The 26,102-nt window shown below is 43.5% G+C and overlaps 1 protein-coding gene across 1 annotated transcript; it reads left to right on the top strand.

The window, feature by feature from the left end:
* Positions 1 to 131: 131 nt before the first annotated feature.
* LOC311103600 (cilia- and flagella-associated protein 70-like) lies at positions 132 to 17,281 on the top strand (the record flags this gene model as incomplete). Its single annotated transcript, XM_084145195.1, has 26 exons — positions 132 to 203; positions 554 to 737; positions 914 to 1,012; positions 1,140 to 1,225; positions 1,572 to 1,757; positions 2,295 to 2,477; positions 2,700 to 2,794; positions 4,576 to 4,678; positions 4,816 to 4,950; positions 6,149 to 6,310; positions 7,415 to 7,507; positions 7,815 to 7,906; positions 8,133 to 8,193; positions 8,549 to 8,743; positions 10,316 to 10,447; positions 12,619 to 12,744; positions 12,983 to 13,116; positions 13,407 to 13,522; positions 13,937 to 14,122; positions 14,314 to 14,507; positions 14,964 to 15,116; positions 15,797 to 15,958; positions 16,284 to 16,373; positions 16,566 to 16,667; positions 17,071 to 17,118; positions 17,201 to 17,281. 26 exons carry the CDS (start codon positions 132 to 134, stop codon positions 17,279 to 17,281), a joined length of 3,270 nt encoding a protein of 1,089 aa, XP_084001321.1.
* Between the last annotated feature and the right edge of the window lie 8,821 nt (positions 17,282 to 26,102).

Raw genomic sequence — 26,102 nt, 5'->3', positions numbered from 1 at the left:
ATATTCAGACTCGCTACTATGGAAACGGGGACACTGGTGTATTCACCTGCTGCAGTGCATGGGGGAAATTATAGTTATCGGAACAATCAACAAACATTTGACTTTTACTCACTCTGATTTACAAAACCATAATGGAACAATTTCGTGGTGCGGGAGACAAAGCAGTACCCGTGAAAATAACTGTACTACGTGGAAATAACCTGGTAAGCTTGCATCCCTATCTGCTTTGCAGTAGTATCACTGAGGTATAATAAGAAAGGTCAGTAGTAGCAGCTTGCAAATGGCTAACTCGGTGTTTTAAATGCTCGGGTTCTGGGGATCCATAGTTGTGCACTGTTTTGTCCTAGCTCAGGAAGCACAACTGATTCAGTTAATCAAGAGTTTGATGACTAACTTAATTGATCAGTTGAATCAGGTGTGTTAGGCTATGACAAAAATGTGCACCCCCGACAGTGACTGAGCTCCATTGATCAAATTCAGTTAGCTAGCTAGCTAACGTTAGTATTATAATAATTACACCTCAAACAAAATGGTGTCTCTTTTTCACTTCCAGAGGGGCAACAAGGCTGAGTCCCTCCTGAACTATGTGAGGGCTGAGTTCAATGGCATCATGCTGGGAGATTCCCAGAAGCTAGATGCTGCTGTGGATCAGGGCGTGGATTACAACTTCACCTGCAGCTTTGAGTGCTCAGATGCTGGCCACACATTAGATGACATGGCACACAAACCTGTCATATGTGAGCTACTACCAACTAATCCATTATTATGATGTATGCTGCCTATTTCAGATGTTATAGCCACTATTCATCTTGAGGATTGATCGATATCCTCATTGTACCGTGTCTCACTCGTTCACCAATTGACGGTTGCTTATCACATTAATCCTCTCTGTTGTGTTGTTGTTGTCATTTAGTGACAGTGATTGAGATCCTTCCCAAGGAGAAGAAGCAGAAGGAGGAGAAGACTGCAGTTATAGGGCAAGCTATAGTGGACTTGATACCTCTCTTGCATGGTGAGAGACCAACACATTAGATCCAATCAAGTATCCATCTAACTTAATACCTTCCGGGGACAAAAAAACCTCACTCATGGTTAAAATTTAAATTTAAATTGATTCCTCTCTCTCTCACCCTCAATAGGTCAGGTCAGCTTCTCATCCACTGTGCTACTTCATCCAACCCCTGGCTCACCTGCGGATGCAGCCTCACAGGAGGGCAGCTGTAAGGTACGAGTAAAGACTAACCAGCACGAGAGACTTTGTGTGTCTTCGTGTGAGTGTGTGTGTGTGTGTGTGTGTGAGTGTGTTCATATGTGACTGTGTGTTTGTGTGTGTGTTCATGCCTGACTGTGTGTTTGTTCATACGTGACTGTGTGTTTGTGTGTGTGTGTGTTCATATGTGACTGTGGGTTTGTGTGTGTGTTCATACGTGACTGTGGGTTTGTGTGTGTGTGTGTTCATACCTGACTGTGTGTTTGTGTGTGTGTTCATACGTGACTGTGTGTTTGTGTGTGTGTGTGTACTCTATGTTTGTTTGTAATTGACATCCCCCTCCTCTCTGCCTGGCACCCAGCCATCTCTAGACGTGACCGTCTGTGTTCCCGAGCCTCTGCTATCCGGCGTCCAGCTGTCTGAATCCAACCTGCTGAAGGTTACTGTGGAGACAGCTTACTCTGTACCGGAGGTGTGGAACCCTGTCTCTGGATCTGGTCCTCCCTGCAGCTATGTGGCTGCCCTGCAGGTTCCCCTCACTGCAGAGGTGAGAGATAAAATACCTATGTTGCCATCAGGGTTGGGGTCAATTCCATTTCAATTGAGTCAATACAGGAAGTAAAGTGAAATTCCTCTTCTTCTCATGGATTTTGGCAAATATTTGCTATTGAATAGAATGACAACTCTATAGGTTAGTTACATTTACATTTTAGTCATTTAGCAGACGCTCTTATCCAGAGCGACTTACAGGAGCAATTAGGGTTAAGTGCCTTGCTCAAGGGCACATCGACAGATTTTTCACCTAGTCGGCTCGGGGATTAGAACCAGCAACCTTTCGGTTACTGGCACAACGCTCTTAACCACTAAGCTACCTGCCGCCCCAGTTCACGATCACACTGGAATAGTACAGACCAAGTCCCATGCTAATGCACTAAAGCATTTTTACTGTGGAAATGTTATCAACTTTGAACTATTGACAGTAATTCAAGGATATAATACACACACATAGATGAACCCACAATCCCTAATGTCATATGACATTTAACTTTAACTTATACCTGACACATTTCTTGTTTCCCCCCAGAAAGAGCAGGTTCTGTTGTTCTCCAATGGGCTGCTGAAAGTGGGCGGGGAGATTGAACCCATGGGAAGACCCAGGAAGTGGCCCCTGGGTCCCCTGTTGGCTTCTGGAGCTCAATTCATACCAGGTGTCTCCATAGAGGCAGAGCCCATTGAGATGGAGGATGGGGATCTCACCAGCATAGAGGTACTCTAGCCTACTTGTACTCTAGTATTATGGTAGGTAAACCATCTCTAGTACTGCTGCATGATCTCACGTTAATACGAAATGAATACAATGTTTTTATTGTTCTGTCGTATTTTCAATTATTGTCATTGAGTCAATGTTGTTTGCCCTCTCAGTGGTTTGACCAATACATTATGTGTAATGTATGGACCTCTTCCCTTCATCTCTTCCTGTGTTTTCCAGGACAGGGATTTCCGGAATGAAGCGGAGACCAATAAGAAGAGAGTGAGCTGGGACACAGAGCGTCGTTGCTTTCTGGATGCAGATGGTGCAGCCTGGTGAGACAGATACACCACACCACCTCACTGCAAATGATCTGCTTCTATTGAATCCTGCTTTTAAACACACACATCTTGGATTTTATCTGTAACAAATATACAGTACCAGTCAAAAGATTGGACACACCTACTCATTCAAGGGTTTTTCTTTATTTTTATTATTTTCTACATTGTAGAATAATAGTGAAGACATCAAAACTATGAAATAACACATATGGAATCATGTAGTGACCAAGAAAGTGTTAAACAAATCAAAATATATTTGAGATTCTTCAAAGTAGCCACCCTTTGCCTTGATGACAGCTTTACACACTCTTGGCATTCTTTCAACCAGCTTAATGAGGAATGCTTTTCCAACAGTCTTGAAGGAGTTCCCACATATGCTGAGCACTTGTTGGCTGCTTTTCCTTCACTCTGCAGTCCAACTCATCCCAAACCATCTAAATTGGGTTGAGGTCAGTTGATTGTGGAGGCCAAGTCATCTGATGCAGCAATCCATCCTGGAGGTGTGTTTTGGGTAATTGTCCTGTGGAAAAACAAATTACAGTCCCACTAAGCGCAAACCAGATTGGATGGCGGATCGCTGCAGAATGCTGCGGTAGCCATGCTGGTTAAGTGTGCCTTGAATTCTAAATAAATCACGGTCAGTGTCACCAGCAAAGCACCCCCACACCTCCTCCTCCATGCTTCACGGTGGGAACCACACAGGCGGAGATCATCCGTTCACCTACTCTGCGTCACACAAAGACATGGTTGTTCTAACCAAAAATCTAAAATTTCGACAGATTTCCACCGGTCTAATGTCCATTGCTCGTGTTTCTTGGCCCAAACAAGTCTCTTCTTATTGTCCTTTAGTAGTGGTTTATTTTCAGCAATTCGACCATGAAGGCCTGATTCACGCAGTCTCCTCTGAACAGTTGATGTTGACATGTCTGTTACTTTAACTCTGTGAAGCATTTATTTGGGCTGCAATCTGAGGTGCAGTTAACTCTAATTAACTTATCCTCTGCAGCAGAGGTAACTCTGGGTCTTCCTTTCCTGTGGCGGTCCTCATGAGAGCCAGTTTCATCATAGCGCTTGATGGTTTTTGCGACTGCACTAGGAAGACATTTTAAAAGTTCTTGAAATTATCCATATTGACTGACCTTCATGTCTTAAAGTAATGATGGACTGTCGGTTTTCTTTGCTTATTTGAGCTGTTTTTGCCATAATATGGACTTTGTATTTTACCAAATAGGGCTATCTTCTGTATACCACCCCTACCTTGTCACAACACAACTGATTGGCTCAAACGCATTAAGAAGGAAATAAATTCCACAAATTGACTTTTAACAAGACACACCTGTTAATTGAAATGCATTCCAGGTGACTACCTCATTAAGCTGGTTGAGAGAATGCCAAGAGTGTGCAAAGCTGTCATCAAGGCAAAGGGTGACTACTTAAAAATATATTTTGATTTGTTTAACACTTTTTTGGTTACTACATGATTCCATATGTCTTATTTCATAGTTCTGATGTCTTCACTATTATTCTACAATGTAGAAAATAGTTAAAAAAATAAAGAAAAACCCTTGAATAAGTAGGTGTGTCCAAACTTTTGACTGGTACTTTATATAGAGAGGGTATGAAGCTACAGTATCCTCAATAAAGTTTTTATTTAATTGAAAAAAGTTGACTTATATAAGCCAACTACCAAATTGCCCTTTGGGAACAATAACGTTTTATTGAATTTAATGGAATTTAATTGAATTCTTTATCTATGTTTTATCCTCCTCTCTCAGTCTGACCCGTAGGATAGCAGAGAGCAGACTGTGGCCAGTAGAGGTCATGAGGTCACCACAGGTTGGAGCCACTAAGGGAGGGAAGGCTGGCAAAGACAAGGGAGTAAGACACTGAATTTCTCCTGTACAGGATCTGATTAAATCACTCATGGCCATTATTATTAATATCCTTACTAATGATTGTTTGAACTGCCTTTGTATTTGTCTGTCTGTGTGTGTGTGGGTGTGTCTGTTCAACAGGGTGAGGATGAGACCCAACTCTCCTTCCATGGAGTTGCATACGTGGACATGGCGCCCCTGTTGTACCCCGGGGCAAGGCGTATCCGTGGGGCATACCGGCTTTACCCCTTCTACGACTCTGACCTACTGGTCAAGGTGAGAGTATCTTCGACTACAGCCATTCAAGGTTTCTTTAGAATATGGTGTTGACAGGTTTGGTATTGCAAGGCTAAGGTGAGATAGGCTGGCAGTGGGAGGAGTGGAGGAACGGTCAACACTAATTTGTCACTCATGATTATTACAGAACTGCTTTAGTTGTGTGTGTGTGTGAGACTGAAATGAGTGGAGAAATGAAACAGACTTGCAGAACAGACTACCAGAACAGATGCAGCCATGTTGACTAATTCATTCTGAGACACAGCAGATTATCATCATTCCATTCCGTGCCAGTTTTCATGTCCTTGTCGCTCTCTCTCTCTGTCAGTTGGAGTTTCGTTCAAAGTATCATGCTGCTGAGGACATTTGGTTTGTTTTAGTACATTTCCTATGTAGATAGATAACACTTTATTGCCCTTAAAACATTTTTCTATGATACCCTCAAGTGTCCTAAAATAGAGAATCAAAACAGTTGATGGTCCAAGTTATTACAATCTTAAAACAAATAGTTTGTGTTAGCGCAGTAAATAACAAATGTGGAAATATGAGATACATCAGTTAACCACAACTCACATTTGACACATCTTTTATTATTTCACAGCTGTGCCAGCACTGTATCCCTGCGGGTATCGTTATTACTCATTGCTAATTGGCTTGTTGTGCCATAGTTTGGATTGTTAATTGTTATCTCTCGGTCTCATCCCTCTCTCATTACACCCTTGAAGCCAATAGGATCACTCTAATGTGCTCCAGTGGAGGCTGCTGAGTGGAGGACGGCTCATAATAATGGCCGGAACGGAGCAAATGGAATGGCATCAAACCATATTTGATGTATTTGATACCATTCCACTGATTCCGCTCCAGCCATTACCGCGAGCCCGCCCTCCCCAATGAAGGTGCCATCAACCTCCTGTGATGTGCTCTAATGCTCTCGTGCTCCACCTGAGGTGCTGAATGTGAGTTTTGGCATTACCTTGGAAACATGGAACCAAACCACCCCCTGCTGAGTGATTATCTGGTGTTATTATGTGTGACCTGGGTCATGTTCATAAGGCGACAAACGGAACAAAACGGACTGAAATAGGAGGGACGATTACATGGACTTGGTCCAATAAGAACCGTCATTTTCGTTTACCGTTGCAAAAAGATTTGTTACGGTGTGCCCTAATGAACATGACCCTTGTATTGTGTTTGATAGGCTAAGAGAAACATCAGTGTCCTGAGAGAGAGTATCAGGGCTTCGGCCACCCAGGGCCGAGGTAGGGCCCTCTCCTCCGTAGGCTCCTGTAAGGCGGCCCCTAGTAAGATGTTCGACGGCGGCCACAAGGGCGGGAAGGACACCAAGGAATCGCCCAAAAGGGTGAGTGACTGGCTTACTGCCTTTTTGACCATGATGGGGCTCTGCGTCTCAGACAGTGCCTCTTTCTCGATTCATCTTTCCTTGATGCCTAGAACCCTCTCTCCTCGCCTCTGTCTCAGAACACATTGGAGAACAAGGTGAGACGGGAGGGACCTTTGACCTTCTCCTCCAATATGGTTGAGAAGGAGGCAAGGAGATAGGATGCAAGGAATCGCAGAAAAACAAAATGAGATAGAGCCAGGATATGACTTCTTTGTAAAAGGTCTCAATAGCATTCAGTGACATCCTGTTGATAGGCCAGCTGCGGTCTCCCACAGAGCATCTTAGATCAGAGACCCTGATTTCCTCTCTGATTTAATTGTGGGTCGGCAGCAACAGGAGCGCTTCCCAAAGCAATTAGCGTTAATGGCAGCAGCTTGCCAGCTTCGTCAGAGAGCGGTGAATCATCTCGTTAGCTGTTAGCTCATCTGGCCCCTCACTACAGCCCCCCGTGGTCCATCAGCAGAAGGAGCGGCGAACACACACACACACACATTCATTTGCATACACACACATACACGTAAACACACACACATGTACACAGCCACCCCACCAACTGAGCATCTGGCACGGCCAGACAAATAACACGCTCCTACACACAGGCACGCACCCACACACGCATGCTTCCACAAGTGCACACACACACACTCACACAAGCATGCCCACGGATACACAAACACAAAGTGCACAAAGTACACATACATGTTCATATAGTACACATACATGCAGGCATGCACAGGTACGTACAGGTACATGAATCCATCCACACAAACAACCCCCTCTTATTCATGGTTCATACACAAGCGTTGCCTAGAAGTGTTGCCTACACATGCCCACATACACCTAGAAAATAACTGTTTAATAACTGTTTTGAACTGTAGCATGGTTGAACCAGGGTATCATTTGAAAACAGGTGGTTTACTATTGTGTATTTCCAACTTCGTCTTTCTGCAATGTCTCATGGCAATATTCTAACTCGTAAAGAGTGAACTAGAAGAGAAGTATACTGTGCTTGTTTCCCTTGCTTGGTGGGAGAGAAGGAGATAGTGATTTGTTTTATTTCAGCCCGGGACACAGGGGAAGTCGGCACCCGTTGGCACTGATAGTGTGACGCTGGTTGAACCTGAACAGCAGCAACAAGTGAACATAGAGGGCCAGGTGAGTTGGGGTTCTGTGAACCAATAAACAATATCAAATCTAGGGGTCATGTATACATTTTATAATGTAGTCATTTAGCAGACGCTCTTATCCAGAGCGACTTACAGGAGCAATTAGGGTGAAGTGCCTTGCTCAAGGGCACATGGACATTTTTCACCTAGTCGAACTAGCGACCTTTCGGTTACTGGCCCAACGCTCTTATCCCCAAGGGTACCTTCCGCCCTCTATAGGAAGTACCTATCATCTCTGTGTACCATTTCCAATGAATCTATTGCATATGGCAAATTAACTTGAACCTTGAACTTAGATGTATGCAGATTCCAGAACCTACATCATCATTGAAATCGCTTTTGAGAAGTCGCTGGTGCCAAAGAGATCACCGGAAGAGTTAGCCAAAAGGTAACGTGACGTTTGTTCAACTTTAATCAAATATGTGGAATGGCCTCAGAGATAAACATTTAAGTCTGAAGTAATTGAGTGGAAGTACTGCAGTAGTATAGATTAGAATGGGAAGAAAAAGGGATGGTTTGTTTGAAAAGATGTAGCAGTTGTAGTAATATCCTAGTAACGTTGTTGTAACATTGTTTTATGGTTTACCACGTTTTCTATGCATTTCTGTTGAAAGGGTGATGGAGCTGATACCTGCTAGAGCTCCCTTGCCTCGCAGACCTGCTGGAGCAGAGAGAGTAAACCATCACACACACACATTCCACAAATGCAATCCAATAACATGGTCTGATGATTACACTTCCCTCAATCATTACATTCACTCTGAGTGATTGTCATCTTGTGGCCATAATCTAGATTTGTGTACACAGTCAAAGGTAAGTAGAGGCATAAAATGCCAGTGGTTTCCAGTGATGATAGCTGCTGTCTCCTGCAGTCCAGCACATCCCAAACCAACGTCACACTTAACCTTATAACGGGCTCTGGGAATGTAAGTCGTTGCCAAATGTCATAATTGTTTGAAAACAAGTATATTTTTAGCCATTACTTCCTTCCTTGCTTCCCTACTTCCTTCCTTCTATCCTGCTGTACCAGGCTGTGCAGGAGTACCAGGCCCAGATAGCCAGTGTGGCAGGCCAGGTGTTGGAGCAGTACCAGCAGCTGTTCGGGCCTGCCTTCCTGCCCGGGGAGAAGCCTCTGGACCCAACCAGCCAGGAGCAGCGCAAGACCAAGCTCCTGGGAGAACTCAACTATTCTGGGAAGTACTTTGCTTTCAAGGAGCAGATTAAGGTGAGAAAGGGCTGGGTCGCATTTATTAGCCACCAACAAAAACTGACTGACTGAAACAGGGAGAGACTACCTGAACTGACTGACTGAAACAGGGAGAGACTACCTGAACTGACTGACTGAAACAGGGAGAGACTACCTGAACTGACTGACTGAAACAGGGAGAGACTACCTGAACTGACTGACTGAAACAGGGAGAGACTACCTGAACTGACTGACTGAAACAGGGAGAGACTACCAGAACTGACTGGCTGAAACAGGGAGAGACTACCTGAACTGACTGGCTGAAACAGGGAGAGACTACCTGAACTGACTGACTGAAACAGGGAGAGACTACCTGAACTGACTGACTGAAACAGGGAGAGACTACCTGAACTGACTGACTGAAACAGGGAGAGACTACCTGAACTGACTGACTGAAACAGGGAGAGACTACTTGAACTGACTGACTGAAACAGGGAGAGACTACCTGAACTGACTGACTGAAACAGGGAGAGACTACCTGAACTGACTGACTGAAACAGGGAGAGACTACCTGAACTGACTGACTGAAACAGGGAGAGACTACCTGAACTGACTGACTGAAACAGGGAGAGACTACCTGAACTGACTGACTGAAACAGGGAGAGACTACCTGAACTGACTGACTGAAACAGGGAGAGACTACCTGAACTGACTGACTGAAACAGGGAGAGACTACCTGAACTGACTGGCTGAAACAGGGAGAGACTACCTGAACTGACTGACTGAAACAGGGAGAAACTACCTGAACTGACTGACTGAAACAGGGAGAGACTACCTGAACTGACTGACTGAAACAGGGAGAGACTACCTGAACTGACTGACTGAAACAGGGAGAGACTACCTGAACTTAAGAAACAGTTGTTTTTGTTTTCCGTTGCAAAACATTTTGCTATGGTGTACCCTAATGAATATGATCCTGGTTAGGGAAATGGGTAAAGGAAAATGTTGAGAATGACAGTTGCATGAGGGCTTAATAGCTGCTTTTAGACAGTGGGGTCAGGGCTAACCAGTAGCCAGCTGGTGCTTATCTCCTAAAGTCTGGTAAACAAGCCAGTCTGCTTGTTGTTCTTCTCATCTGAGGCTGGTTCCTTACAATGTATTATAGATTTAGAGAAGGATCAACTGGATCCCTAGTATCCTGGTCCCAGATCTGTTTGTGCTGTCTTGCCAAATTGGACCAGGCTAGCTCCGTTGTCCCTTTTTAAGTCTTTTTGAGAAGACAATCCAACGGTGTCAGATGTTTCCCCTTGTATGTTATTCATAAACAATTGTTTTTCATAGAATCTCAGAAGTGGGATGTATAATAAGACTAACAATATACATCTGTGGCGATGTTTCTGCTGCCATGTCATGGCAGTACTCTGTGGTGATGTTTCTGCTGCCATGTCATGGCAGTACTCTGTGGTGATGTTCCTGCTGCCATGTCATGGACAGTACTCTGTGGTGATGTTTCTGCTGCCATGTCATGGTTAGTACTCTGTGGTGATGTTTCTGCTGCCATGTCATGGTTAGTACTCTCTGGTGATGTTTCTGCTGCCATGTCATGGTCAGTACTCTGTGGTGCGTATCGTGAGAGAGAAGATGCTGCGGACCGAGGCCTTCTCAGATCCTGAGCAGCTGCAGGCCTTCCTCAGCCAGCTCTATGTGTTCCTGGTGGACGAGATGCACATCGCCCTCAATAAGGCAAGACACATGCAAAATCCCCACAAGTATAGTTAAACACGTCCACACACACACCAGCGCAGGAATGCATGCACATTGCGCACACACACCCGTGCTCACCCTTCCCAGTCCCACCATACATACATTTACAGTAGCAGTCAAAAGTTTGGTCACACCTACTCATTCAAGGGTTTTTCTTTATTTTTACTATTTTCTACATTGTAGAATAATAGTGAAGACATCAAAACTATGAAATAACACATATGGAATCATGTAGTAACCAAAAATATATTTTATATTGAGATTCTTCAAATAGCCACCCTTTGCCTTGATGACAGCTTTGCACTCTCTTGGCATTCTCTCAACCAGCTTCACCTGGAATGCTTTTCCAACAGTCTTGAAGGAATTCCCACATATGCTGAGCACTTGTTGGCTGCTTTTCCTTCACTCTGCCGTCCGACTCATCCCAAACCATCTCAATTGGGTTGAGGTTGGGGAATTGTGGAGGCCAGGTCATCTGATGCAGCACTCCATCACTCTCCTTCTTGGTAGAATAGCCCTTACACAGCCTGGAGGTGTGTTGGGTCATTGTCCTGTTGAAAAACAAATGATAGTCCCACTAAGCCCAAACCAGATGGGATGGCGTATTGCTGCAGAATGCTGTGGTAGCCATGCTGGTTAAGTGTGCCTTGAATTCTAAATAAATCACAGACAGTGTCACCAGCAAAGCACCCCCACACCATAACACCTCCTACACCATGCTTTACGATGGGAACTACACATGCAGAGATCATCCATTCACCCACACCGCGTCTCACAAAGACACGGCGGTTGGAACCAAAAATCTCCAATTTGGACTCCAGACCAAAGGAGACATTTCCACCGGTCTAATGTCCATTGCTCATGTTTCTTGGCCCAAGCAGGTCTCTTCTTCTTATTGGTGTCCTTTAGTAATGGTTTCTTTGCAGCAATTCGACCATGAAGGCCTGATTCACACAGTCCCCTCTGAACAATTGATGTTGAGATGTGTCTGTGACTTGAACTCTGTGAAGCATTTATTTGGGCTGCAATTTCTGAGGCTGGTAACTCTAATGAACTTATCCTCTGCAGCAGAGGTAACTCTGGGTCTTCCATTCCTGTGGTGGTCCTTGTGAGATCCAGTTTCATCATAGCGCTTGATGTTCATCATAGCGCTGCACAATGTTCCGTATTGACTGACCTTCATGTCTTAAAGTAATGATGGACTGTCGTTTCTCTTTGCTTATTTGAGCTGTTCTTGCCACAATATGGACTTGGTCTTTTACCAAATAGGGCTATCTACCTTGTCACAACACAACTGATTGGCTCAAATGCATTAAGAAGGAAAGAAGTTCCATAAATTAACTTTTAAGAAGGCACACCAGTTAATTGAAATGCATTGCAGGTAACTACCTCTGAAGCTGGTTGAGAGAATGCCTTGATGACAGCTTTGCACACTCTTGGCAATCAAATTTAACACTTTTTTGGTTACTACATGATTCCATATATGTTATTTCATAGTTTTGATATCTTCACTATTATTCTACAATATAAAAAATAGTACAAATAAAGAAAAACCCTTGAATGAGTTGGTGTGTCCAAACTTTTGACTGGTAGTGTACATGCCCAGCTCTTTCTTTACATGGATTTCCGCATATTCTGTTCTTCCCTTTTCCCTTCCCTTGTGCAGACCCTTAAACACGAACACAGGCAAAAACATGACTAGGGTCTGGTTTCAATGATGGACTCTTTTGGCATAGAGGAACTACGTCACTACTTTATCCGCTTTAATAAAATACAAAATAGTAGCTAGCTAGATGGAGATCACGCAGAGGTAATTGTTTTAATGAGTGCATTTCGCAAGTGGCTAGTTTACATCATCTACCTTAACTAAAACCACTGCAAAGGTTTTGCCTGTAAACTTTGGTTTGTTGGGAGAGTCCCCAGATTGTTTTTATTTTTCTTATCGACGTAGGTAATGACGTAGTTCCTCTTCCATAGTTGAAACCAGACTCTAGTCACTGTTGCTTAGGGTTGGGTTTTCGTAACTATCCCTTATGGGGCTCTGTTTGTAATTTTCTATATTTGTTGAAACATTAATTAATTAAACGTTTGTGTCCACAAAATCTATCACAAAAAAATACGTAACAGCCTTGCTCTTCTTCTCTCTCCAGACATTGTCAGTGGATGCCCAGGAGACTCAACCTCGCCCCCTGGTGGACTGTGCCCAGCTCATCCATTTTGCCAAGGAGGCCCAACTCAACGGGGACTACCAGCTAGCTGCCCAGTACTACCAGGAGGTAAACTGAGTGTTTGAGGGGATCAGTTTGGGCGAAGCGAGGTGCTGAAGCACTCAACTTAATCACATTCTGAGTAGTTACACTGTCTGCACCACACCCTTGTGCTGCCGTCACTAGTGTGCCTGTGAAAAAGCTCTTGAATGTTTTCAACCATTGGACCTTTAGTTGTGACGGGAGGGACAAAACATCATAACAATGGACATTTCACCCTTTTAGTGAGCTTGGTTTGTTTGTGCAGCAGCTGACCCGTGACCGTAGCGACCCAGCCCACTGGTTTGACTACGGGGTGTTCTACATGCTGACGGCTGACTACCAGAAGGCTGAGGAGTGCTTCCACTACGCTGTGTCCATGGAGCAGACACACCTGCCCAGGTAATAGGGAGGGGGATAGTAACCTGGTTCAGCATTCAGTCTGGTTTAACCAGGCTAGGGGAATAGAGGTCCATACTTAAAACTTATATCCAGTGAAACCAGGAACTTGTCATTTGCATGTATACCTCTCATGGGATGAGGGCAAGGACCCTCCTACAAGCCCTTTCTGGGGTTTTTCACCCCTGCACAATCTTTTTTATTTTTTTTATGTTGTTTCTTTTATGAGCAAATAAATGAATTACATAAAGTTTAACTGAACGATATTCTGGATATTCTCTGTCTGTCTGCAGTTTGCTTATGTGTGGTATCCTGGCAGAGATGGGTGGACGCCTCGAGGAGGCAGAGACATTCTTTGAGGGAGCCACGTGTGTGGACCCGTCCAATGTGGTGGCCTGGACTCTGTTTGGTAAGAGATGAGAGCCAGGGAGGGAGATGCTAACCTGGTCCCAGATACTGTATGTTTGTAACAACAACCCTAGGAGTTGACTCTACAGCACAAACTGATCTAGGACCAGGCTGGAAACGCCTCTATTAATCACAACCACAAACAGACATCTTACTTTCATTTGTCAGCAAACATCATCTAATCCCAAGAATTCAATACAAGGAAATGCCTGGCACTTTCTAATGACACGGCATAATACTTATACAGTGTTACAATACTAGAATAATGTGTGGTAATAGGGCTGTATGACTTTAGAAATATTGGGAGTCGATTCTGATTCTTCAATTGGGAGTCAATTCCAAAAAATGTGCAGAGTCCAATGGTGGTGACTGTATTTGTTCTGTTTGGGTCTCATTATGTGTGGTCGCTGGTCAGGCCTGTTCAATGAGGGCCAGGAGAACTCCATCCAGACAGAGATGGCCTTCCTGGAGGCCACCAAGCAGCTGAGGGCAGCCCTGGTGGTCACCCCACCCTGCAGGGTGGAGACAGGGGTGGAGCCACCAGCCCTGGGGGAGGAGGAGCAGGAGGTGGCGAGCTGTGAGTCGCTCACCATCAAGCCAGGTGAGCACTAAGCAGATACAGTATCGCTAGCTGGTTAACCGAGTGCCAAATCGAGCAACGTGCAGTGGCCACCCTGCCTGACACTAGAAGTATTGTCGGCCTTGCTCAACCAAGACCATGCTTCGTGAGTGTGAGGTGTTGTTGTGCAAGAGGTCGAACTCATTTCTCTGATCTACTTTTGTTGGATGTAGACGTGGAGGGAGACACAGAAGCCAGTGTGGTGACCGGGTCTCAGAGCTGCCAGGGCAGCAAGCCTGGGGAGGGATACAAGGGAGGTGCTGAGGCTGAACCTAGCGCCATGCGACATCTAGCAACCCCCACCAGACTAAACACCACAATCTATATGGAGACAGTGCAGTTCCTGCTGCAGAACAACGCACTACAGGTCAGCAACACACACACACTCAGCTACTAGACACACATGCTGTATAGAAGCCTATTGATGTTTATACACTAAACCATGGCCCAATCCAACAGAAGATAGTGAGTGAAAAACCCATACAGAATGTTAGACTGGTAAGCCACTATAGCTCTGTATCAAAAGTAAGAGTTGCGTGGCGCTGATCTCAGCTCTGAATCTCACCTTTTATTTGTGTCTGACCCCTTCTGGTTGTGTGTTTGCATTGTTTACATTGTGTGTGTGTGTGTGTGTGTGTGTGTGTGTGTGTGCATTGTTTACATTGTGTGTGTGCATTTATGCATCACTCCTGATACATATCTGGCAGCCTTCCCTCTGTGTCCTGTGTTTGCTACAGATGAGATGATAAGAGACTCTGATGATCCATGTGGTTTATTGTGCGTATGTAACTAATCTTGTCCAATTCTGACCCTTTGCCCACAGATGGCCCAGAGAGCGCTGGCCCAGGAGCTCTTGTGTCCAGAGGGGGGTCTGAGCAGCTCCTACCACCTGGCCCTGGCCCGCCTGCAGCTGCTCAGGGCAGAGTACAGCAGTGCCGAGTCCAGCCTGAAGGAGGCGCTCAACGACAGCTTTCAGGTAGCGCCAACAGACGTTTCCAGCCCGTTTCCCAGACACAAATTAAGCCTGGTCCAGGAGTAAAAATCATGCTCAATGGAAATTCTCAATTGAACTAGGTTTAATCTGTGTCTGGCCCTTCAAGTTAAACTTTTGACTTTATTGTTTGAAAGGGAAATTGGTTTTGCAGCAATCTGATGATAATCTGATGCTTCTAAATTTATATATTATTCCATACAGGAATCAAATGGCTAGCACATTAGCAGAGTGTGATCCCTGCAGGAATTGAACCCACAACCTTGGTGTTATTAACACCATGCTCTGACTAAGTGATCCACACAGGACCTGATTGCTATATTGTATATTCAATAATAATAATAATAATAATATGCCATTTAGCAGACGCTTTTATCCAAAGCGACTTATAGTCATGCGTGCATCCATTTTTTTTTGTGTGTATGGGTGGTCCCGGGGATCGAACCCACTACCTTGGCGTTACAAGCGCCGTGCTCTACCAGCTGAGCTACAGAGGACCACCAAGACACTTATAGGACCCAGATGTATATTCTGGACACGTATAGGACCCAGATTTATATTCTGGACACGTATAGGACCCAGATGTATATTCTGGACACGTATAGGACCCAGATTTATATTCTGGACACGTATAGGACCCAGATGTATATTCTGGACACGTATAGGACCCAGATGTATGGGCGTTGTTTGGGCACATACACCACATGACTGGGGAGTTTGGGAAGGCCCAGGAGTGTTACGAGAGGACCCTGGACTTTGTGACGGATGCCACAGACACACACCCCATCTACCTGCGGCTGGGATCCATCTACCTGCAGGAAGGGGAGGTGAGATGGACAGGACAGGGGGGGTGAGGGCTACACACACACACCTCACCTGTGACCTGAGAACTCTTTATTTACTACTGGGGAATGTTCAGGAGTTGATAGTTGTTTTGGTGGAGAACAATACATTATTCTAAAAAGTAAAAAATATTAAAGTTACACACTCTAAATAACGCCCTGTAATTAAGAATCACTAGGCGTGTGGGAGATTTGTTGTTTTTAGTCTGACTCTGCACTTCGTCAACCAATCAGGTGTACGTCTCCAGCTCCTACCTACCTATGTGTGCCAACATGATTGAATTGAACCCTTTATGTATTGACACTTAAGTTTCAGAGGGCGAAAATGACTTACCTGCGCGCCTGCAAGAGCACCCCCTCCTGCCTCACCTGGCTGGGACTAGGGATTGCCTGTTACCGGGTAAAAATACCATATCTACTCTTCTCAAATGATACCACTCTTTTTGATTACGTATCAAGGCAATATTTGTGTGTGTGTGTGTATTTTTATTTATTTAACCTTTATTTAACCAGGCTAGTTAGGAATTAGGAATAAATTCTTAGTTGCAATGATTGTGTGTGTGTGTGTGTACGTGTACGTGCCCACACATAGCTAGGGGAGCTGACTGAAGCAGAGGATGCACTGACAGAGGCCAACACCCTGAACAACGGGAACGCGGAGGTGTGGGGTTACCTGTCTCTAGTTTCTCTGCAGGTGAGCGTCCAGTCCATAGAAATAGAATTCATAAAACGGTCCTCTCCATTCAAGTCAATGATGGCCAGCCAGATTGCCAGGGTTAGAGGTTTCAAGCCCTTTCTATGGATTCTGTTTCTATGATCCAAACCGTATGATGTCACTACCATAGAATTACATATATAATGAAAGGATCTCTGTTGTCACTTCACCCAGGAATGGTTGAGGAGATGTGAAGAGATCTTGTAATGTGGGACTGAGTGCTATAGGACAGTACAGTATATCGTGTGTGAAGGGGGCCAGAAGAGAATTGGCTCCTTTAGGGCCGTGTACTGAGGGTTTTGACACAAACAAATAGTTCAGGTGAAATCCATGTGTATTAACCCTCAAGTGTGTGTGCATGTGCTGCGTGGTTGTGTTTCAGACGGGCAGAAGACTTGAGGCAGAGCAGTCCTATAAATATGCCCTGAAGGTTGGTCCTCTCTGAATTGTTTCAAAACAATGTTATCTATATGTATATGCATTTAATGAAGTAATTTACTTTTATTTCACAGTTGAACCTACAGAAAGAGGCAGTTCTTTGTGAGATCAAGGCACTCCAAGATCATGTTGGCTTTGGAAATCCATGTTTCTGAAGAACAACAGCCGGCACCATCAATAATTTAGATTAAAAAACAAAGATGAATTGTGTTTCTGGTTGGCAAATACCTAATGGTTGGCATCACAAAGTGACTGTGAATTGTGGAAGGAATTACACATCAATGACTTGTACACTTGTCTCCATCTTCAGCTATATCTGATTAAAAGTAGTTACTTATGCATAATGTAGGATGTAATATTGTGACACAACAAAGATGTGCTGATCCAGAAAGAGTATCTGTCCAGAGGTGGAGAAAGTACTCATTTGTCATACTTGAGTTAAAGTAAAGAAACCTTAAAGAAAATGGCTCAAGTAAAAGTGAAAGTCACCCAGTAAAATATTACTTTAGTAAAAGTCTACAAGTATCTGGTTTAAAATGTACTTAAGTATCAAAAGTTAAAGTAAATGCTATAAATCTAATTCCTTATATTAAGCAAACCAGATGGCACAATTCTTAGGACAGCCAGGGGCACACTCCAACAATCAGACCCCATTTATACACAATCGCTATAACACTTGAGTAATGTACAGTTTATAACATTTACATTTACGTCATTTAGCAGACGCTCTTATCCAGAGCGACTTACAGTTAGTGAATACCTTTTTTTTTTTTTTATACTGGCAACCCGTGGGAATCGAACCCACAACCCTGACGTTGCAAACGCCATGCTCTATCAACTGAGCTACATCCCTGCCGGCCATTCCCTCCCCTACCCTGGACGACGCTGGGCCAATTGTGCGCCGCCCATGAGTCTCCCGGTCGCGGCCGGCTGCGACAGAGCCTGGATTCGAACCAGGATCTCTAGTGGCACAGTGATGCAGTGCCTTAGACCACTGCGCCACTCAGGAGCCTATATAAGCTACTTCCTACTGCATACAGTGCATTCGGAAAGTATTCAGACACCTTCACTTTTTCCACATTTTGTTACAGCCTTATTCTAAAATGGATTAAATTAAAATGTTCCCCTCATCAATCTACACACCATACCCCATAATGACAAAGCGAAAACAGATTTATTTTTATGTTTGCAAATGTATTACAAAAAAAAATTAAAAAAAAATACCTTATATACATGTGGTAAAAGTGAAGGGGTCTGAATACTTTCCGAATGCACTGTACATAGCGCTTAGTGTACGGATGACCACGGGAGTCGAGCATATACTTCTAAAGTGGAAAATACAATATCCAAAGCATTCACTGCATAAGTTGAATTACTATCAAGTTTAGCAAACAATAAACTACCATACAATCACCTTCCCTGTGGAAGACAGACATATTCAATATAATCAAAGCCATCCATTACACCAGCCACTTTTATCCACAGCGATGTACAGTCATGCAAGTACTATTATTTTTTTACATATGGGGGGTTCGAACTAACAATCCTGGTGTTGCAAGCGTCATGCTCTACCGACTGAGCCGTACAGGGCCACACATTAAAGTATTGTGCAGCACCAGGTATCTGTATAGTCATCAGCACTGGCTTTAAACTCATTCCCATAGACAAAGGAAATGTGTGTCTCCCTTCCACTTGTAGGTCACCTTGGTGATATGAATTATCTCGATGGTCTGGCGCTGCAGAGAGAGAGTGCGAGAGAGGAAAATAGGGTTCCCTTAATGTCATGGGATTGGTTTATTTTATTGATGTTTTTCATCTTGGAACAAGCAAATGTATAAACATTCCTCCAGTGTAATTAGATACTTTATGTGAAAAATGAGTTGCTGTAATTTGAATAATGAGGTGGAAAGAAACGAAACAGTCTACCTGTTGTAGAATGCTGATGTCTTGAGAGAACTTGGCTTGGTGCTCCCTCACTAGGCGCTCTGCAGCACGCATCACATTAAGGTCTGGGAAACCCATCACTGGGTGAACCTACATGAACGAGGGTATATGCGTGCCATTATGAAATGATAGGAATAACGTATTGCCTCATGTACATAACAAGGCATGATCAAATATTTTAATTTCCTGCTACATCATGTAATCCTCTATTTAGTCCATTATAAATTAATCCCAGAAATGTCATATTCCCATAAATATGGCATATTACCATGTACTGAGAGTTTTACCATGTACTGAGAGTTTTACCATGTACTGAGATTTTGACCATGTACTGAAAGTTTGATCATGTACTGAGAGTTTTACCATATTTACATTTTAGTCATTTTAGCACATGCTCTTATCCAGAGCGACTTACAGATAGTGAGAGTTTTACCATGTACTGAGAGTCCTTAAACATATCCTGCCCATGGCCATTTGTAAACCACTGGACTGTTCCCGACATAGTTTTCAGGATTATTAGTCCTAGTCAGTGTGGATTCAGAAATAGAGGAAATCAAGTGAAAGTAGAAGATAAACAATAAATACATCTCCTAGTTACTCATACAAGGGAAGCAGAGAAAGTTGATGGATCTACTGGATCCACTGTATGACACAGAGGCTGAGTTTACACAGGCAGACCAATTCTGATCTTTTTCCACTAATTGGTCTTTTGACCAATCAGATCAGCTTTTTTTGCCAATAATTGGGCAAAAGATCAGAATTTGGCTGCCTGTGTAAAGGCAGTCATACTGTTATTTAGTTGAACAATGCTGAGCCAGCAACACCACTCACCATTTCACCTTGAGGTTGATGTAGACCAAAATCTGTCGTTGCCCATGACAGGTCTCACACTCTTTTGACCCTTGGCCATCACAAAGGTCGCAGCTGCAGAGAAAAAACGTCCGGAGAAAATTTCAAGCAAGCCACCCAAGTGTCTGATAGGAAATAAGGAAACGACTGCAATACAAACACTGTACTACAGCTATTTCCTAAGTAAGCATTTAGTAGCACATTACATATATGGGGCAGCAGGTAGCTTAGTGGTTAACAGCGTTGTGCCAGTAACCGAAAGGTCGCTGGTTCTAATCCCCGAGCCGTCTAGGTGAAAAATCTGTCGATGTGCCCTTGAGCAAGGCACTTAACCCTAATTGCTCCTGTCAGTCGCTCTGGATAAGAGCGTCTGCTAAATGACAAAAAAAAATTATATATATATAGTAGCATATTACATATAGTAACACACTACATATAGTAGTAGCATATTAAATATAGTGGTAGCATATTACATATAGTAGTATATTACATATAGTAACACACTACATATAGTAGCATATTACATATAGTAGTATATTACATATAGTAACACACTACATATAGTTACATTTGTGTGATTTTCTGGGCAGTTTCCTACAGAAATGCAGTTTTCCTGTTTCTAACCTGTGATTAAAAGCTGTTCAATGGAGTGCATATCATACTTACTTTCCCTTCCTCTGCCCCTCGCAATGATTGTATTGATCACAAATCAGTACATACCCACGACCATGATAACCAGATCCATTGCACACCCTGCAGATTTTCTGGTAGTGATGAAAACAAGGAAATAAATAATCTGACACTGTCTTTTTAAAGAGCACCCACTGACAATTCATTCATTAACACAAAGAGACTCACATCATTTCATGAATTCATGAATTCATTCGAACAGACTCACATTCATTTATACAACTGAAAGTAACTGGTATTTAGTTCATGTGGCGCGCCATAGCGCGGCTAATTCAATCTTCAAAATCTCGTATTCTCTTTCTTTTCACATTGTTTCCAAGACTGCAATGCACCTGTGTTTTAGTGGTTAGTATTGTCACTTAACATTACCAACTAATTGTTCACAGGGAGTTCTCCCCACACCCACACAGGTATGACACTTCTGTTCAAATCAAAATCTAATGTTGTTTGTCACATGCGCCGAATACATCTGGTGTAGACTTTACCGTGAAATGCTTTCTTACGAGCCCTTCCCAACAATGCAGAGTAAAAAAAAAAAATATATATATATATATATATAGTAACACAAGAGGAATACAATTAAATACCCAAGAATGGAGCTATATACAGGGAGTATCAGTACCAGGTCAATGTGCAGAGGTACGAGGTAATTGAGGTAGAAGGCAGGGTAAAGTGACTAGGCATCAGGATATATTATAATTCCTCTGACATAGAGGTCCTGGATGGCAGGGAGTTCGGCCCCAGTGATGTACTGGGCTGTCAGCACCACCCTCTGTAGCGCTTTGCAGTCAAGGGCGGTGCATTTGCCATACCAAGCGGTGATGCAGCCAGTCAAGATGCTCACGATGGTGCAGCTTTTGAACTTTTTGATGATCCAAATCCCATGCCAAATCTTTTTTGCATCCTGAGGGGGAAGATGCGCTGCATGCCCTTTTGACGACTGTGTGGGTGTGTGGACTAGTAACCAGGATCCCGGGACTGTCCCGGGACCACGCTTCACATTTCCCGAAAAAATAAAATGACAAGACCCGGGAAATTACAAAATGTCCCACTAATGTCGCACTATTGCAATTCAACAAAATACACAACATGCGCAGCAACAGATTGAACAAATAGCACATTATCCAAACAGGTTGTCGCCTGGAAGCCTTTAGCCTAGCGGATTTACTTCACACAAAGTCGCCATAAATTTAAAGCATACACATAAATGACACTGCAGGACTGCACATGAGACCGAATGATGAAAATATAGGCTAATGGAATTGAAGGCATGAATCAAATTCTTGCTTATACTTAAACTCCCAAAGTCATATCCAACCGTTATGCTAATTTAAAGCAATAGTTGTGTGAGGTCACCTAGATTATCATTTCAGCACCGTTTTGATTGGAACAGCGCCATAGCGATGCTTTGAGGCAAGCTTGGGGGGCTCTTCTAGATAAATCAGTCAATGTCAGGTTTTAGTTTTTAGTTTTTGCTAGCATGTTATGCAAGTGGATTTGCTCTTCACTCGCGTAGTAGTAGCCTGTCCTACTGCTGACCAAAAGCCTGTGACTTGTCTGATAATCAATCAATGTGATTTTGTTTTACTGAATCTCTGTCTGTATATTTGGTTAACTGATCTCTGGCTAGACAAGTGGAAGTGGTAGCTAATTTCTTCGTTTGCTCATCTATCACTGGTCAGAATCATTTAGCAATAATGTAGCCTAAATCAAGTGTGTTATCTGACTCACGTAGAAGCCTTATATAGCCTTATATAGAGCCTGGGTTATTTTCCTATCATCCCAATCCCACTGAAACCCAAAATCCTGACCCCAAATCCTGACTGCTGTCTCGTATGAAAATTCCAAACTTTATTCTGGATCCATATGTTACATTATCAAAGCACTTCTCGCCTATGAATGTCAAAATACCGTTCCCCCGCTTGTGTGCGCTGTCTCGTTATGCTGCTCATTAGCGATTAATATTTTCCCAAAATATACCAAGTTTCAATAACGGGAATAATTCATATTTATCCCGAGAGTCCGGGGAAATACCGCAAAAATCTGAAATCTGAAGTTCCCATTTCAAGCCTTTAAAACCAAGATATGGTCACGATGCCAGGGTGCTCCCAAAATAAGATTGTCGCTGCGCCACATTGCGGCCTTGGCTGCGCGTAGGCCTAAAGATTTCACAGCAAGTGAAACTGATATTTATACTGAACAAAAATATAAACGCAACATGCAACAATTTCAAAGATTTTACAGAATTACAGTTCATATAATGAAATCAGTCAATTTAAATAAATTCATTATGCCCTAACCTATGGATTTCACATGACTGGGAATACAGATATGCATCTGTTGGTCACAGATACCTTTAAAAAACAAGTAGATCAGAAAACCAGTCAGTTTCTAGTGTGACCACCATTTTCCTCATGCAGCACTACACAGCTCCTTCGCATAGAGTTGATCAGGCTGTTGATTGTGACCTGTGGAATGTTGTTCCACTCCTCTTCAATGGCTGTGCGAAGTTGCTGGATATTGGCGGGTACTGGAACTTGCTGTGGTACATGTCGATCCAGAGCATCCCAAACAGGCTCAATGGGAGACTGATGAGTATGCAGGCCATGGAAGAACTGGGACATTTTCAGCTTACAGGAATTGTGTACAGATCCTTGCAACATGGGGCCATGCATTATCATGCTGAAACATGAGGTGATGGCGGCTGATGAATGGCACGACAATGGGCCTCAGGATCTCGTCACGGTATCTCTGTGCATTCAAATTGCCATCGATAAAATGCAATTGTGTTCGTTGTCTGTAGCTTATGCCTGCCCATACCATAACCACACCACCACCATGGGGCACTCTGTTCACAACATTGACATCTGAAAACTGCTCACCACATGACGCCATACACATGGTCTGCGGTTATGAGGCCTTGGACCTACTGCCAAATTCTGTAAAACACTGTTGGAGGCGGCTTATGGTAGAGAAATGAACATTACATTCTCTGGCAACAGCTCTGGTGGACATTCCTGCAGTCAACATGTCAATTGCACTCTCCCTCAAGTCTTGAGACATCTGTGGCATTGTGTTTGTTGTGAGACAAAACTGCACATTTTAGAGTGGCGTTTTATTGTCCCCAGCACAAGATGCACCTGTGTAATGATCATGCTGTTTAATCAGCTTATTGATAGGCCACACCTGTCAGGTGGATGGCAAAGGACAAATGTTCACTAACAGGGATGTAAACAAATGTGTGCACAACATTTGAGAGAAATAAGTTTTGTGTATGGAACATTTCTGTGTATGGAACATTTCTGGGATCTTTTATTTCAGCTCATGAAACATGGGACCAACACTTTACCTATTGCATTTATATTTTTGTTCATTGTAGTAATGATAGAGTAACTTTGATCGCCAATTACGTTGTTCTGAATTGCGAAATAGGCCGTTCATAAATTCAAAGCATTATCATATTTAATTCAGCGCATTTCAGCAGAGCGCGCTCAGGATGTACAGATCGCAACCCATGAAGAATATAGTACACGTTTTTTTGTAATCCGTTAATCCGTTAGGCCCCAACCCTGTAACCATATACCATATATATGAATCATATTGGGTAGCTAATAACACAATAATAACACAATCATGTGACTATGGATTTTTTGGGGACGATTTGTAATGGCCATATGATCTCTACTTAGCAACTCAACACGTGGACTCCTGATTATTTATTGTGTTTCTTCCGTCCAGAAGGAGCGGGCGCTACGGACCACGTGACTAGGGACAAGAACTGTGACTTGCTTTGCTCTTGGGAGCAGGGCGCCTTTGAAAGGAGTGATAGCGGGGTGGCATTAAGTGTTGCGGAAGATCAGATGAAATGGAAGATTCCTGGTGTCTGTGATGCCTGCTGTTTTGTGCGATGCAAACACGGCGGAGCACATGGTGAAACGGAGAAGACATTATCTGGCCTGCTGAGTTTTGATGCAGTCTTTGCCCAAAAAGGTCAAGTTCGGATGTGTTAGTTATCCCATGAGAGCTTTTTGTTCAGAAAATACTACGGTATTTTAGGTGCCAAGCTTATAGTCATGTTGCTGCAGTGTGTAGGAGGGAGATTCCTAGATGTGAGAAATGTGCAGGAGGGCATGAGATGAAGGAATGAGTAGTATCGTTGGAGAAAGTTTTATGTGTAAGCTGTGGGTTGCCCATGGGGCTGGAGATTGGAGGTGTCTGGTGAGAGAAAGGCAGGTTGAGGTCAGAAAGTAGTACAGAAAATGTAATATGCTGAAGAAGTGAAGAGAGTGGTAGAGGAAGATGGGTACATGGTGAGGTTCCTGTGAGTAGGCAGAGACCAAATCAAATCAAATCAAATCAAATCAAATTTTATTGGCCACATGCGCCGAATACAACAGGTGCAGACATTACAGTGAAATGCTTACTTACAGCCCTTAACCAACAGTGCATTTATTTTTAACAAAAAAGTAAAAATAAAACAACAACAAAAAAAGTGTTGAGAAAAAAAGAGCAGAAGTAAAATAAAATAACAGTAGGGAGGCTATATATACAGGGGGGTACCGGTGCAGAGTCAATGTGCGGGGGCACCGGCTAGTTGAGGTAGTTGAAGTAATATGTACATGTGGGCAGAGTTAAAGGGACTATGCATAAATAATTAACAGAGTAGCAGCAGCGTAAAAGGATGGGGTGGGGGGGCAGTGCAAATAGTCCGGGTAGCCATGATTAGCTGTTCAGGAGTCTCATGGCTTGGGGGTAGAAGCTGTTGAGAAGTCTTTTGGACCTAGACTTGGCACTCCGGTACCGCTTGCCGTGCGGTAGCAGAGAGAACAGTCTATGACTAGGGTGGCTGGAGTCTTTGACAATTTTGAGGGCTTTCCTCTGACACCGCCTGGTATAGAGGTCCTGGATGGCAGGAAGCTTGGCCCCAGTGATGTACTGGGCCGTACGCACTACCCTCTGTAGTGCCTTGCGGTCGGAGGCCAAGCAGTTGCCATACCAGGCGGTGATGCAACCAGTCAGGATGCTCTCGATGGTGCAGCTGTATAATTTTTTGAGGATCTGAGGACCCATGCCAAATCTTTTCAGTCTCCTGACAATAGAGAGGGATGGGAATAATATGTGATTCAGTCAGGTGGGTTTCTTAGCATTTATAGCCATGGTTGTCAAGGTTGTACTGCAGAAATGGAACGCAAGTCACAGAAAATAGAGGTTGTGGTGGAAGCTGCACAGAAGTACTTGGGAATTGTGAGGTTTTACTGCAGAAGACTTGCAGGGGGTGTTGAGTGGTAGTGTTCTGTCCTCTTAGACCGTTGGCCTATAGTAGGATTAGATAAGGTTAAATAGTGGAATGGGATGGTGTTTTTTTTAGTGAGGGCTAATAGTTGGCAGGGTAAGTTTCCTTTCCCCCCAATTTTGTATTACCGGAAGTTAATGTAGGTAGGATGTGACTGGCCTCACACTCCAGTACAGTAGGTGGCGGTGTATGCACCTAAA

Source organism: Coregonus lavaretus (genome assembly GCF_964263955.1).
Source record: "Coregonus lavaretus genome assembly, chromosome: 28".
NCBI lineage: Eukaryota > Metazoa > Chordata > Actinopteri > Salmoniformes > Salmonidae > Coregonus > Coregonus lavaretus.
This window is presented reverse-complemented; position numbering and strand designations above follow the sequence as displayed.